At 43.8% G+C, this 12,792-nt stretch overlaps 1 protein-coding gene across 1 annotated transcript; it reads left to right on the plus strand.

The window, feature by feature from the left end:
- The first annotated feature begins 9 nt into the window (after positions 1 to 9).
- LOC142213577 (uncharacterized) lies at positions 10 to 11,330 on the plus strand. The gene is made up of 2 exons (XM_075281955.1): positions 10 to 343; positions 9,073 to 11,330. The coding sequence occupies exons 1-2, from the start codon at positions 35 to 37 to the stop codon at positions 10,228 to 10,230; spliced, it is 1,467 nt and encodes a 488-aa protein (XP_075138056.1). The 5' UTR covers positions 10 to 34; the 3' UTR covers positions 10,231 to 11,330.
- Positions 11,331 to 12,792: the final 1,462 nt, after the last annotated feature.

The following is a 12,792-nucleotide window of genomic DNA, read 5'->3' on the forward strand; positions in this document are numbered from 1 at the left end:
CATGCTGAACTTAACAGGAAGGGAAGCCACAAACATGAAGAGCATTGCAGACAGACAGAAACTCTACCAGGATTACATCTCCCACTATGAATCCAGGAGCCATGAAGGCAACGTCACCTTGTGTGATGAGAAGCTGGAGTACAGGGGGGACACTCAGCTCTGTGACTCCCCTGCAGCTCTGGGGGGCTTCTACTCCCAGCTCATCAAACAGAACTTAGAGAACAAAAAGCAGGAGCCGAGGGTGGAAGTGCTGAAGAAGATGATGAAGGGCTGTGCAATCCTCGAGCTGATCTGTGTCAACTTATTTCTGTTCCCATGGAGGAAGGAGATCAGGACACTAAAGGTAAGAAAACAACAAAGAGCAACCTGCAGCTGTGGGAAATGCACAATGGGGACTTCTATACTATTTTAGTCAACGCTCCAATATAGCAGCACTATAATACAGGTAAACACAGACTCATTGTGCAACCATTGGCCGCCGCATGCTGCTGGGGCTTTATGCACATGCAGCTCTTGCTACATTACAATGCACCCTAAGTATAAACTGTGATACCTAATTTTACTTGTATACATCTATGGCTGTGATCCAACATATGACTATCCAGATGCTGCAAATCTACTACCCCCAGCATGCCCTGGCTGCTAAAAGCACTTGTGTGACTAGAACTCCAAGCCTGACCTGTCAACCGAAAGGCTCTGGACGTCCTATCTATCCTAAAATGAACAGGAAAAAATAGTATTCAAGCAATACAGGGGTTGTGCAACATTAGAAAAACATGGCTGCTTGCTTCCTTGTGAAAACAGTGCCACGCCTATCCATAGGTTGTGTCTAGTATTGCAGCTTGACCCCACTGACGAGAGTAACTTTGAGCTGCAGTAGCCAACACAACCTGAGAACAGGTGTGGTACTGTTTTAGGAAGTAAGTGATCATGTGAACTACCTTTAACATTATCACCAAGGGCACCAAAATAATCTACTGGGTTTAGAGTGTTTAGTAAACTCCTGACGATCAATGTTATGTAACACACTAAAAAGTGAAACATAAGAGAACAAAATGAGAAAACAAGGCATCATCTTTATTATAACATATAAGCAATCTATATAGAATCTTACACGAGCAAATTCAGCCAGGGAAATACATAGGATCCTCAGAAAAATAGCAAAATCACCAAAAATGCACAAATCCCAAGTGTAGAATAATAACAAAATAAATCCATAGGGATTACAGCCCCATCACATGTAAAACGCACATGCGACACGTGTTGGGTTGGCGATCCCTTTCCTGGCTGCTCGGTATTTGGACATTAATATTTTGTTACTATTGTACATTTTGCCCATATCTTTGTATAGTGTTGTGGGGTATTTCGATTACATTTGGCATCTGTCCCTTTTTTCGGATGGACTTTGCTTTTTGTTTTGGGATCTTGGTTATATCCATGAGTGATTAGGCTTGTGTAAGAGTCTATATGGTTTTAATTGTTTATATGTTTAATAAAGATGATGACTGAGTACAGTATGGAACAGTATGTAGCGGAGAGGCGGGACTGAGTACAGTATGGGACTATATGTAGCGGAGAGGCAGGGACTGAGTACAGTATGGGACTGTATGTAGCGGAGAGGCAGGGACTGAGTACAGTATGGGACCGTATGTAGCGGAGAGGCAGGGACTGAGTACAGTATGGGACAGTATGTAGTGGAGAGACAGGGACTGAGTACAGTATGGGACTGTATGTAGCGGAGAGGCGGGACTGAGTACAGTATGGGACAGTATGTAGTGGAAAAGCGGGACTGAGTACAGTATGGGACCGTATGTAGCGGAGAGGCAGGACTGAGTACAGTATGGAACAGTATGTAGCGGAGAGGCGGGACTGAGTACAGTATGGGACTGTATGTAGCGGAGAGGCGGGACTGAGTACAGTATGGGACTGTATGTAGCGGAGAGGCAGGGACTGAGTACAGTATGGAACAGTATGTAGCGGAGAGGCAGGACTGAGTACAGTATGGAACAGTATGTAGCGGAGAGGCGGGACTGAGTACAGTATGGGACTGTATGTAGCGGAGAGGCAGGGACTGAGTACAGTATGGGACTGTATGTAGCGGAGAGGCAGGGACTGAGTACAGTATGGGACCGTATGTAGCGGAGAGGCAGGGACTGAGTACAGTATGGGACAGTATGTAGAGGAGAGGCAGGGACTGAGTACAGTATGGAACCGTATGTAGTGGAGAGGCGGGACTGAGTACAGTATGGGACCGTATGTAGCGGAGAGGCAGGGACTGAGTACAGTATGGGACAGTATGTAGTGGAGAGGCAGGGACTGAGTACAGTATGGGACAGTATGTAGCGGAGAGGCGGGACTGAGTATAGTATGGGACAGTATGTAGTGGAGAGACAGGGACTGAGTACAGTATGGGACTGTATGTAGCGGAGAGGCGGGACTGAGTACAGTATGGGACAGTATGTAGTGGAGAGGCGGGACTGAGTACAGTATGGGACCGTATGTAGCGGAGAGGCAGGGACTGAGTACAGTATGGGACAGTATGTAGTGGAGAGGCAGGGACTGAGTACAGTATGGGACAGTATGTAGCGGAGAGGCGGGACTGAGTATAGTATGGGACAGTATGTAGCGGAGAGGCAGGGACTGAGTACAGTATGGGACCGTATGTAGCGGAAAGGCAGGGACTGAGTACAGTATGGGACAGTATGTAGCGGAAACGCAGGGGCTGAATACAGTATAGGACAGTATGTAGCGGAAAGGCAGGGGCTGAATACAGTATGGGACAGTACGTAGCGGAAAGGCAGGGGCTGAATACAGTATGGGACAGTATGTAACGGAAAGGCAGGGACGGATTACACTATTTGACAGTATGTAGCGGAAAGGCACGGACGGATTACACTATGGGACAGTATGTAGCGGAGAGTCGGGACTGAATACAGTATAGGAAAGTAAGCAGCAGAGAGGCAGGGACTCCTAACATCATAGATAACTATAATGATAAGAGTCTGCCTCTCGGTATTGTTTACAGGCTGGTTAATCCACCTCAAACATAGACTTAGCCTAAGGTCCCGCAGCAGAAAAGCGCTGCAGGAAAAACTGCAGTGGCAACACATCCCTATTCTTCCCGCAACGCTTTAAATAGAAAGTTTGCAGAGTTTTCCTCCGTTGACTTTCTGTTACAATTATACCTATGGGGAAATCACTGGCATTTCCATAGGTATAATTGACATGCCGCGATTTTCAAAACCTCGCCGATTTTGGAAATCGCAGCATGTTCGCACCGCGATTTTTACCGCAAATTAGGCATGAAATACACTAGAATCCCTTCCACTTTGCACTTGCTGTAAAATGCCATGATTTTTTTTCCACAGCGGACAACTCGTGCTGTTTCTGTCCTGTGGGGCCCTGAGCAGAATCTCACATCTGAGATTCAGTTAATGTGAGGGCAGCCATAGGCCGGGGGCCTCACATTGCGAGCCGCAACAAAAAAAGCTGTGTTTTACAATACCTGCAAATTGGAAGTGAAAAACACTGCAGAAAGAAAAAAAAAAAGTGATCCGTTTCAGCCACTGTCTTTTCCACAGTGTGTTTATTGTTTTGTTGTTTTTTTTTGCTGCGGCTGGCTAAATGGGGCCTTAGCCTTAAGGAGTAGGGGGTTTATCAGTGCACACCTAGAGCTAGCCATTCACATAGGAGAGTTATCTGCAGGTATTTTACCTTTGACTGATTCAGATAAATTAGGTGAAATCTATCACTAATCTCTGGTGCTCCTACACACGAGTTTAATGACAGATGCTACCAAAATAACCTGGACCTTTCAATGATCTGCAAATATGTCTCATGTGCATGGTCAGTTTAAAGGGGTTATCTGGTATAAAATAAAAAATTAACCCCTAAACTAAACCCCCTTCCCCCCCATCACTCATATCCCCTGAGGCGGTCACTCTCTGATATTCCGGTGACGTTCCTTTTCCCCATTTCCAAAACGGAAAGTCACGATTACTCCCCTCCCCCCAAAACCCCATCATATCTATGACTCTTCTACGGGAATAGCTCCTTCCCTCTTCCTCTCTGCTAGCGCTTGCGCAGTCTGTAGGTGCTTGCAACACTTGTGCAGTAGATGGCACTCCATCTCTGATGCGCAGGTGTCAGAGGTACTTCCGGTCTGTGTACGCACTTGCAGAGAGGAAGAGACATCTCCAGCCTGTGCACACTGAAAGAGAAGGAGGAGCCGTCTCCCAGAGGTAAGGTAAGTATGATGTGGTGGTGGGGTGTTTAGTTGGGAAAGGCTAGTGTTGGGGGGGATAGCTAGGGAGACAGGGAGGGAGTGTAATAGAGTGAAAGGGAGCGGTCAGTGAGGGGGGAGTAGTGTTGAAGCTACAAAGCAGGTAGCTATAGCATGTAAACAAATGCAAAGGATGCCAGTTGCACCCACAGACACCCAGAAATCACTCAAAACACTGCTAAAGGTATATGGGTGTACTTATTAACCCATTACTTGCACTAATAGACCTTTTCAAAAAAATAAAAAATTTGCCTGGAAAACGCTGTGGGAAAAATCGCAGTGTTTTACAGTATAGGCAGACTGGATGGGACTCTAGTGAATCCCATGCCCGTTTTGTGGTAAAAACTGCTGTAGTTTCTAAGGGCAGCGCATTTTTGAAAATCACAGCATGTCAATTATACCTACAGACAGGGGTGAACCTACCTTTTTTGCTGCCTGAGGCGGACGACAGAAAGCCGCCCTCCCCTTCCTCCCGGGAGGAGGGGGCGGGGCGGAGCGAAGGGGTCGTGATGGAGTGGCGTTAGCAGGCAGTGACAGGACCTGCTCTCTGCCTGAGCGTAAGCGGAGGCCGCTGGAGCAGCGCTGCGTCCACAGGGCCTCCCCAATCCACCTCTCGCTTCCCATGCCAGGCTGCCGAGACGGTGACGCTAAGCCAGTCCAGGACAGCTTGTCCTGGACTGGCTTAGGTAAGCAAAAATGCCGCCCCCCCCCCCTTCCCCCCCCCGGGCCCTGGCATAGCGCCGCCTGAAGCGGTCGCTTCAAGTCGCATCATGGGAGGTGCAGCGCTGCCTACGGAAATGCCGGCAGTTTCCCCATAGGTATAATTACAACAGAAATTCCGCAGAAGAAAACTCTGCAAACTTTCTGTTTAAAGTGCTGCGGGAAGAATCACGATGAGTTCCCGCCGTGGTTTTTCCCGCAGCGCTTTATTGCTGCGGGGCATCTCATAGGGCCTTATCCTTAAGAACTTTGTAAACATCTGGAAACAACTTTCTATCAGTTCTATTTCCTAGTGTAGCAGACTATAGTAGATCTGTCTTGATCTTAAAGAGCTTGTTCAGGATGTCCACAAATGGCGCCACTTGTTCTATAGGCAGTGTCAGCTATTGATGCAGTATCGAGCAGAGTAATAAAACATCACATAACAAACCCTTTCTGTTAATTCTATGCAATCCCTTTAAATGGCCACCAATGCAAAGAGTTTCAATGGACCAGACCCAGCAGACTGAATAGAGATAACCAATTACAGACATTTTCATTCACTTTCATTGGACTTTGTCTTCCTGGAGGAGGATCAGTTCACATTAAACTTAATGAACCATTTACATCCAAAATCTGAGACCCCAACCCCATTTGCTTCACTTCACATGTGATCCCTAATGAAAAATATATATTATTAAGAACAAAACAGATGACAAATATCTGGAGCTTCTCATGTGTGTCGATTATCTGAACCGAAACGTATCTATTAAAAGGGGAACTCCGAAGGAAGTGTTTCTTCTAGAAGTAAGAATACTGTAAGATCTCATACACCGGATTTCAGAGGTATTCTGGAAATACTACAGACGTCAATGATGAATAGACATTTTTGTGAAGTTCTCTTTTAATAATTTGAGAAGTAACTTGTATTTTCTGAAGTTCTGCTTTCTGTCAGATGACCACATTCATGTGGTCCTATACCAGTGACGGACCCCCGATGACAGGTTTCAATACCTTTGAAATTATTTTTAGCGTAAACTCTGCCTATACGTAAGGACCAGTCTTCCATAACTCCATATGCAACTCCCCCTCCTGGTGGCATCCTACCCAGGTGTATAATTCAGAATAGGCAAACTTGTAATATAACATAAAATAAAGGATCTGTGCAGCGCTCCTCTAAGACAAGGTTACCAGGTTTTTAGTTACAAAAGAATTCTTAGTATACAGTTTTTATTGACGGCTTTTACAGATTTTCTACTTTAGATAGGCCACTGCTCCCAGCACTAAATCTATGCATGCGGAGAGGAATAGAGAACAACAAGATAGATTCATTCTACTGTGCTGATCTTATGCAGAAAGACTACAAATGCAATCCATAAAAATTCTATACTACCTCCGAACATTGGTGACCTTATCTAAAACACTTTTACACCATCATCGATAACTATACAGCTGATCAGTAGGGGTCCTGGGTGTTAAATCCCCATCAATCTGATATCGAAGACCTGTCCTAAGAATAGATCTTCAATATTTTAGTCCTGAAAAATGAATTTGCTATTCCTACAAGCTAATAATGTACCATGGGCTGTTGAAGCAGTAATGAAGGCTTTGGATATATAGGATGGGAAGTTTGAATGTGCTGAAAGCATCCTTAAAACACAGTGATCTGTACTACAGTCACCCATCAGGTAGTTCAAGTGCCTATGCTGCAATAAACTACAGTGCTCTAACAGTAGGAACCCCAGCTAGAGAAGTCCTGTCATCCGTAGAGAACTTATATTATGATCTAAAGACTTAAAGGGGCTCTACCAGCAAAATTATGCTGTATGAGCCCCCCCCCCCCCCATTTTATAATAAAACTATAAAAGCATGTATGTAAATCATACCTATCGTGCGCGATGGGCAGTGATGCACGATCCAACGTCATCTTCTGGCACGCCTTCTTCTTCTTTCGATGACGCCTTCCGGCCCTGGCTCTTCCCCGGCTTCATCATCGTCTTCTTCCGGCGTATCAAATCCAGTACGTGCGCACTGCCATTGAGAAAAATGGTGCCGGAACGTTTACAGTAGCTCTAGAGGGAGCGCTACTGCACACGCTCCGGATTTGAACTGATTGGATTTGAACCGCCGGAAGAAGACGATGATGAAGCATCATATTCGCTGTCTACTGAGAACATCACTGTGTTCTGGAAGCAGTAATGTGGCCCCCACCTTGAGAACAGTCTGAACCAATGAAAAAGTAAGGGCTCGTTCATATCTGCGCCCCAGTCTCCGTTCATGCAGGTTTCATTTGAATGGGTTTGAAAGATGTCCGGCCTTGTGCGCCAGTGAGCGTTTTATGCGCTCCGTCGCGAAACCATTTTTTTTTTAATCGGACACAGAGTCTGACATGCAGTACTCTGTGTCCGGTTTTAAAAAAAAAAACGGTTTCACGGCGGAGCGCATAAAACGCTCACTGGCGCACACGACCGGACCCGGTCTGACAGCTTTCCGTCTTCTGCATGCAGAACGGACTTCGTGTGCTAGTGTGAACCTAGCATAAGGAGTAAATATATTAAATTAACACTGCACATTTTTTACTTGAATTAGGGGAAATACCAAATATTAAGCAATTCTTAACATCAGTATTAGTTGTGTTTTAGTGTGTTTTTACTAAACAATATTTATTGAAACCTAGTGACACCTCTCTATACAGTATGTGGTTGTACCTGGTATTGGAATTCATCCCCATTCACTTTGTTCTGTTGATTGGTGGGGGCCCGAAGTAGAGGCATAACTTGCTCCTGGACCAATGCAAAATCTGTAATGGGGCCCCTACCCACCTTGTGCTATTTAGAATAGTTGTATATGGCAGAGGGACCTCTGGGCTCCCTTAGGGTCCAGGGCTTCGTAAAAACTGCTAATGCTGATACATTTAGCCCCAATTTTTCAGTAGCACTTTGTGTTATTAAATAAAAAAAAAGAAAAGTGAAAACCAGACACAATTTCCCTCCTATTTTTTTTTTTATATATATTTTCCTGGATATAAAAAAAATTAAAACACATTTAAAACAAATAAAAACAACATACAAATAAAGCCCTATGTGTCCCTGAAAAAAGACGCAAAAACTAGTTGAATGAGACGTTTGAGAAAAATGTTACAGCCCTCAAAACTGCTCATACAAAATAAACCTAAAATGTGTCTGGTCCTGGACCACAAATTGGACCGGTACTGAAGTGGTTAAGGCTAGGTTCACATCTGTGTTGGAGTTTCTGTAGGAGACTCCGCCGCCGATTCTGCCTAAAATTGGCGGAGAGAAAAGTCCTGCAAAGTCCATTATAGTCTATGGGGTCCGTGAATAACCTCTCTTTAGGCTAAGGCCCTCTGCAGCGAACCACAGCGCTTTTTTTTTTTTTTTTTTTTAATGTAGATTGTGAGCCCCATATGGGAATGGGAGGAAATCCATGCAAACATGGGGAGAACATACAAACTCCTTGCAGATGTTGTTCCTGGCAGGATTCGAACCCAGGACTCCAGCACTGCAAGGCTGCAGTGCTAACTACTGAGCCACCATGTTGCCCCCCCGAACCGCAGCGCTTTTAACAGAAAGTCTGCAGAGTTTTCTTCTGCAGACTTTCTGCTTCAATTATACCTACATGAGAAAACCCCAGCGTTTCCATAGGTGTAATTGACATACTGCAATTTACAAAAACACAATGGTTTTGCATGTTCGCTGCGGGTGTTTTTCTGCAATGAGTGGATGGGATTAGCTCAAATCCCATATACTTCTCAGTTACTGTAAAACACTGGTTTTTGCCAGCCAGTTCACACATTTACATTAAAAGGGGCCACAGCCTTAAGTGGACAGGCTCTACATCTCTCGGGTCCCTATGTGGCTCCGAACGATGGAGACCTGACACCAGTGTAAACCTAGGGTAAACAATTACAAGTCCCAGTATTTTATAACTCGCAACCTATGAGAAGATTGTTGCAATGCATTGCTTTCTCTGCTTTTGTGATGCATACACTTTGCTTTTGAACATGTCTGATATGTTTAATTTCATGTTTAACTGTGATATAAATATGATTTATTTATTTTTTTTGTTTGCAGAAATTTACTGGAAATTTTGTCTATTTTGTGGAGCCTGTAATCCCAGAAGTAATGATCAGGCAGATCCTTCAACAAGTGGGCTACACTATAGCATCAGACACAGAATATACTATTGGAGGCAACATAAACACTGAAGAGGCCAAAAAGACAGCCTTTGAATTGTACCTGTGTAGAATTCAGTGTGAAAACTTACTTAGGCTCATGAACGAAGATAGGTCTGCCTCTGTAAGTCTACTGGTCAATGGATGCCACACTAAAGCAAACAGTGGGAGAGATCATACTGGTGACACTGCTGAGAATACAAGCAGAACAGCTGTAGATGTTACCAGCAATGTCACCAGTAATAATGACACTACAGAGGCTGCTGACCTGAGCATAACCCATACCAGCAGCCACATGGACAGTTACGAGTTCCTTAATAAGTACAATGACCTTAACTTGGCCCAAAAGCCAATTTTCCCATTACACAGCAAACAAAACAAGCCCATGGAATGGACAACACCAGTCTCAGTCTCGGGAGAACCAATTGTCTCAAAATCCCCTGAAAGAGACCCTGGATCAACCCACCTATCGGGCGGAGGCCATGCTGAGAAGGTTACTTGTGGTCTACAAAGTGACAACATTGACATTATGACTTTTACAGATAAAGTGGACCCTCCAAAATCTCTTCTGCTTAATGACTATACCAGTGAAGTCATTGTGCCAACTAAACAAGAGCGTGTGGTGACAAAACTGAAAATGCAGAACGTGTCCGGAGAATCCTTGGCTTACCCTATTGAGGAAACAATACCACCAGACTCAATACAGTTTTCTGACAGCTGTGATTCCAGTAAAAAGGAGTTAAGGTGGGCATTCCGGAAGTCTAAGGAGGGTGCCAGCCCAGTCTCCCTGTCTTCTGATTTTTCCATGTTAAATATCTCCAGTAAACCAGCTACTTGGGCTCAAAGTACAGAGAATAAGCTCCAAGAGCCACCCAACTCCACATACATTCCACCTGAAAGTGAGTGTATGAAATTGACAAATATCAAAACAGAGGACAATCACTTCACGGCCCCTTCTCCAGTGGCTGATACCCATTTAGTTGATATATTTAACATACAAGAGGATGCCAAGGAAGACTATGTGATGATCACTAGAAAAGATCATCCCAACAATTAAGTTTTCTCTTAATTGAAAAAAAAAAAATTAAAAAGTTGAGTCATTTTAGGATGAGCTGATTATTCCAAGACATATAGTCCAAGCAGTAAGTATTTGATCGTAATTTTAAAGGGGGTACATGACACTTGAATGCCTGTAGTTGGTGCTGCATATATAATTTTTCTGATTAGAACTTGTATTTAAAGGAACACTGCCAGGCATTACTGATGCACTGTTTTTCCTAGTGTGGGGGTCTGAGGTGCAGGGTATGCGGTGCAGGGTATGCCTTAAGGACTCAAGCCCATCCAAGAAAGAATCTGTCACATGCGACATCCTTCTGGCACCGCACTAGATAGAACATAGTTTTTCATATGTGCCTAGATTAATTCCTTACCTTAACAGTTGCAGTTACTTAGTAAGTTAAAGGGAATCTATCATTAGAATCCCGGTTTTTTTAACTAAGCCTGCGTCAGAATAGCCTTAAGGCTTGAAAACTCTCCAGCGCCACCCTCCATCTTCTTCTTGAGACCGCCTCTCCTCCCTCGTCACCATCACGTCTTCATCCAAGCGTGCCAACTGCGCATGTCTGTGGGCCATTTTCCTTTGGCCACAGGGGATGCCCCCAGTGCTGTTTGAGCATGGGAGAACGCCCTCTGTGCTGTCTGGAGACTCATCAGCATAATAACAAAAACCCGGATATCTACCGAATGGTGGCATGGGAGAAGAATTCTAAAGGTAGAGGGAAGAATAGTCTTTCTTAAGACTATTCCGATGTGGGCTTAGTTAAAAACAGGATTTTAAATGATAAAATTCCTTTAAATAATAAAAGGCATATTTTAGAATTCACTGTAATATGGAAATTATATATTTTATTTTTCTTGAACATAAATTCAGCCCACCAAAGAAAGAAGAAATATCAAAATGTGAACAAAAAATTTATTTCAGCCTTTTACATAGTTATGTATAGATAGTTATATCTATTTTTAGCAATGCTACACAAAGACCAACTGGGTTCTATTGTTGTTCCTATTTAATAATCCTTTTATAATAAAGTTTAATTATCTGGTTTCCTGCCACCACCACTAGGGGACGCTCACTGCATACTGTTTATGCATTCCTTAATAAAAAAAAAACAAAAAAAAACATATACAGTAAAGTGACGGAGAAGAATTTTTTCATTGAACTGTATAATAAGAATAGAATTTATCTGTGCAATTTCCAACTTTATATCAGAGCTGGAGGTAGTTGTAATAAATGTGAATCTATGCCAAAATTCTTGGCTATTTTATCAGCTGGTAGTACCGGAGGGACAAGAGGTTATAGTGAGAACAATAGATGTCAGTGATTTCTTATCAGGAAACAACTAAGGACTTCAGGTATGAAGTAAATTTCCAAGAAAGTTTCCTTGAAACATGGTAACCGTATACACAAAGGCCTTGTTTTGGTTAAATTGGTTGACACATAGGGGTATATGTAAATTTGAATAATCCTGAAAGCAGATCAACGTGTAGTAGACAGTGGTTGTCCAGGATCTGGAGACACCTTATAATGACATGTCCACAGGATAGGTCACCTGGATCAGATTGGTTGGGGTCCAACATGCAGACTCCATCCTACCACAAGCCATATACTAAGCATACAGCTGTTCCTAGTCAAGTAGATGGGGGGGGGGGGGAGGCTGCAGTTCCAGGTGCCACTTCTACACTGTACAAACCGGAAACTGCATACAGAGCTCTGTACACTGCAGCGATGGTGCCGGGAAATGCAACCCGCTCCTTTTCACTTGAATAGGAGCCATACTCTGTCAAAATGCAGACAGTTATCTGAAAAAGTGGTATTGATCTTTTCATGGAGCATGATCATATCAACATGTCCAATAACATCTGATGCTGAAATATTTGGTTTCTTCTAGTTAGAAGCAATATGGATTCTCCCTGCCAATAGAATATATTGGAGTAGTTTAGCTTGCGCATATTTGACAATAACCGGCTTAAGGCCAAGTAGGAAATATGGCGCAGTTAGTGGAATTGACTTCCCCAGGAGCCTTTGTACCATGCTATAGAAGGATAGTCAGAAGTGATGAACCAGCAGGCAAGTCCACAAACATATGAAGGGTGTTGCCCTCTGGAAAGAGATGGGTGTGACTGTGCAGTCAAGGCAACAATATTGGATTTCTGAAGCATTTTTAAGAAAGGCTCCATAAGGTTGACTTGCCAACTGCCTTTGCTAATAAACGTGCAACAATCGGTCCATTGGGCTGAAGTTAGGGTGGTCTTTAAGTCCCACTCCCAGGCCGTCATATACGGTAGTCTAGTTTGAGCTCAGGGGGTGAGACATTCAGCGCACTGTATATAAAGGAAAGGGAGCCTCTGAGGGGGGAAAAGATAAATGTACTTTGAGTACTAATGGAGTCTTTCTTCAATCACAGTGGCCAGGAACAGGGACTAACAGACTACTGCAAGATAGCCAAGGTGGTCTGTAACCTAAACACTGGAGACATTTCAGCAATATCTGACAAATAGAGCAAGACAGATAAGGAAATGCTAGATAAAACACTCAGCTTCATTGCTTGAGAGAAGCTCT

The sequence above is a fragment of the Leptodactylus fuscus genome, chromosome 7 (assembly GCF_031893055.1).
Source record: "Leptodactylus fuscus isolate aLepFus1 chromosome 7, aLepFus1.hap2, whole genome shotgun sequence".
Taxonomy (NCBI): domain Eukaryota; kingdom Metazoa; phylum Chordata; class Amphibia; order Anura; family Leptodactylidae; genus Leptodactylus; species Leptodactylus fuscus.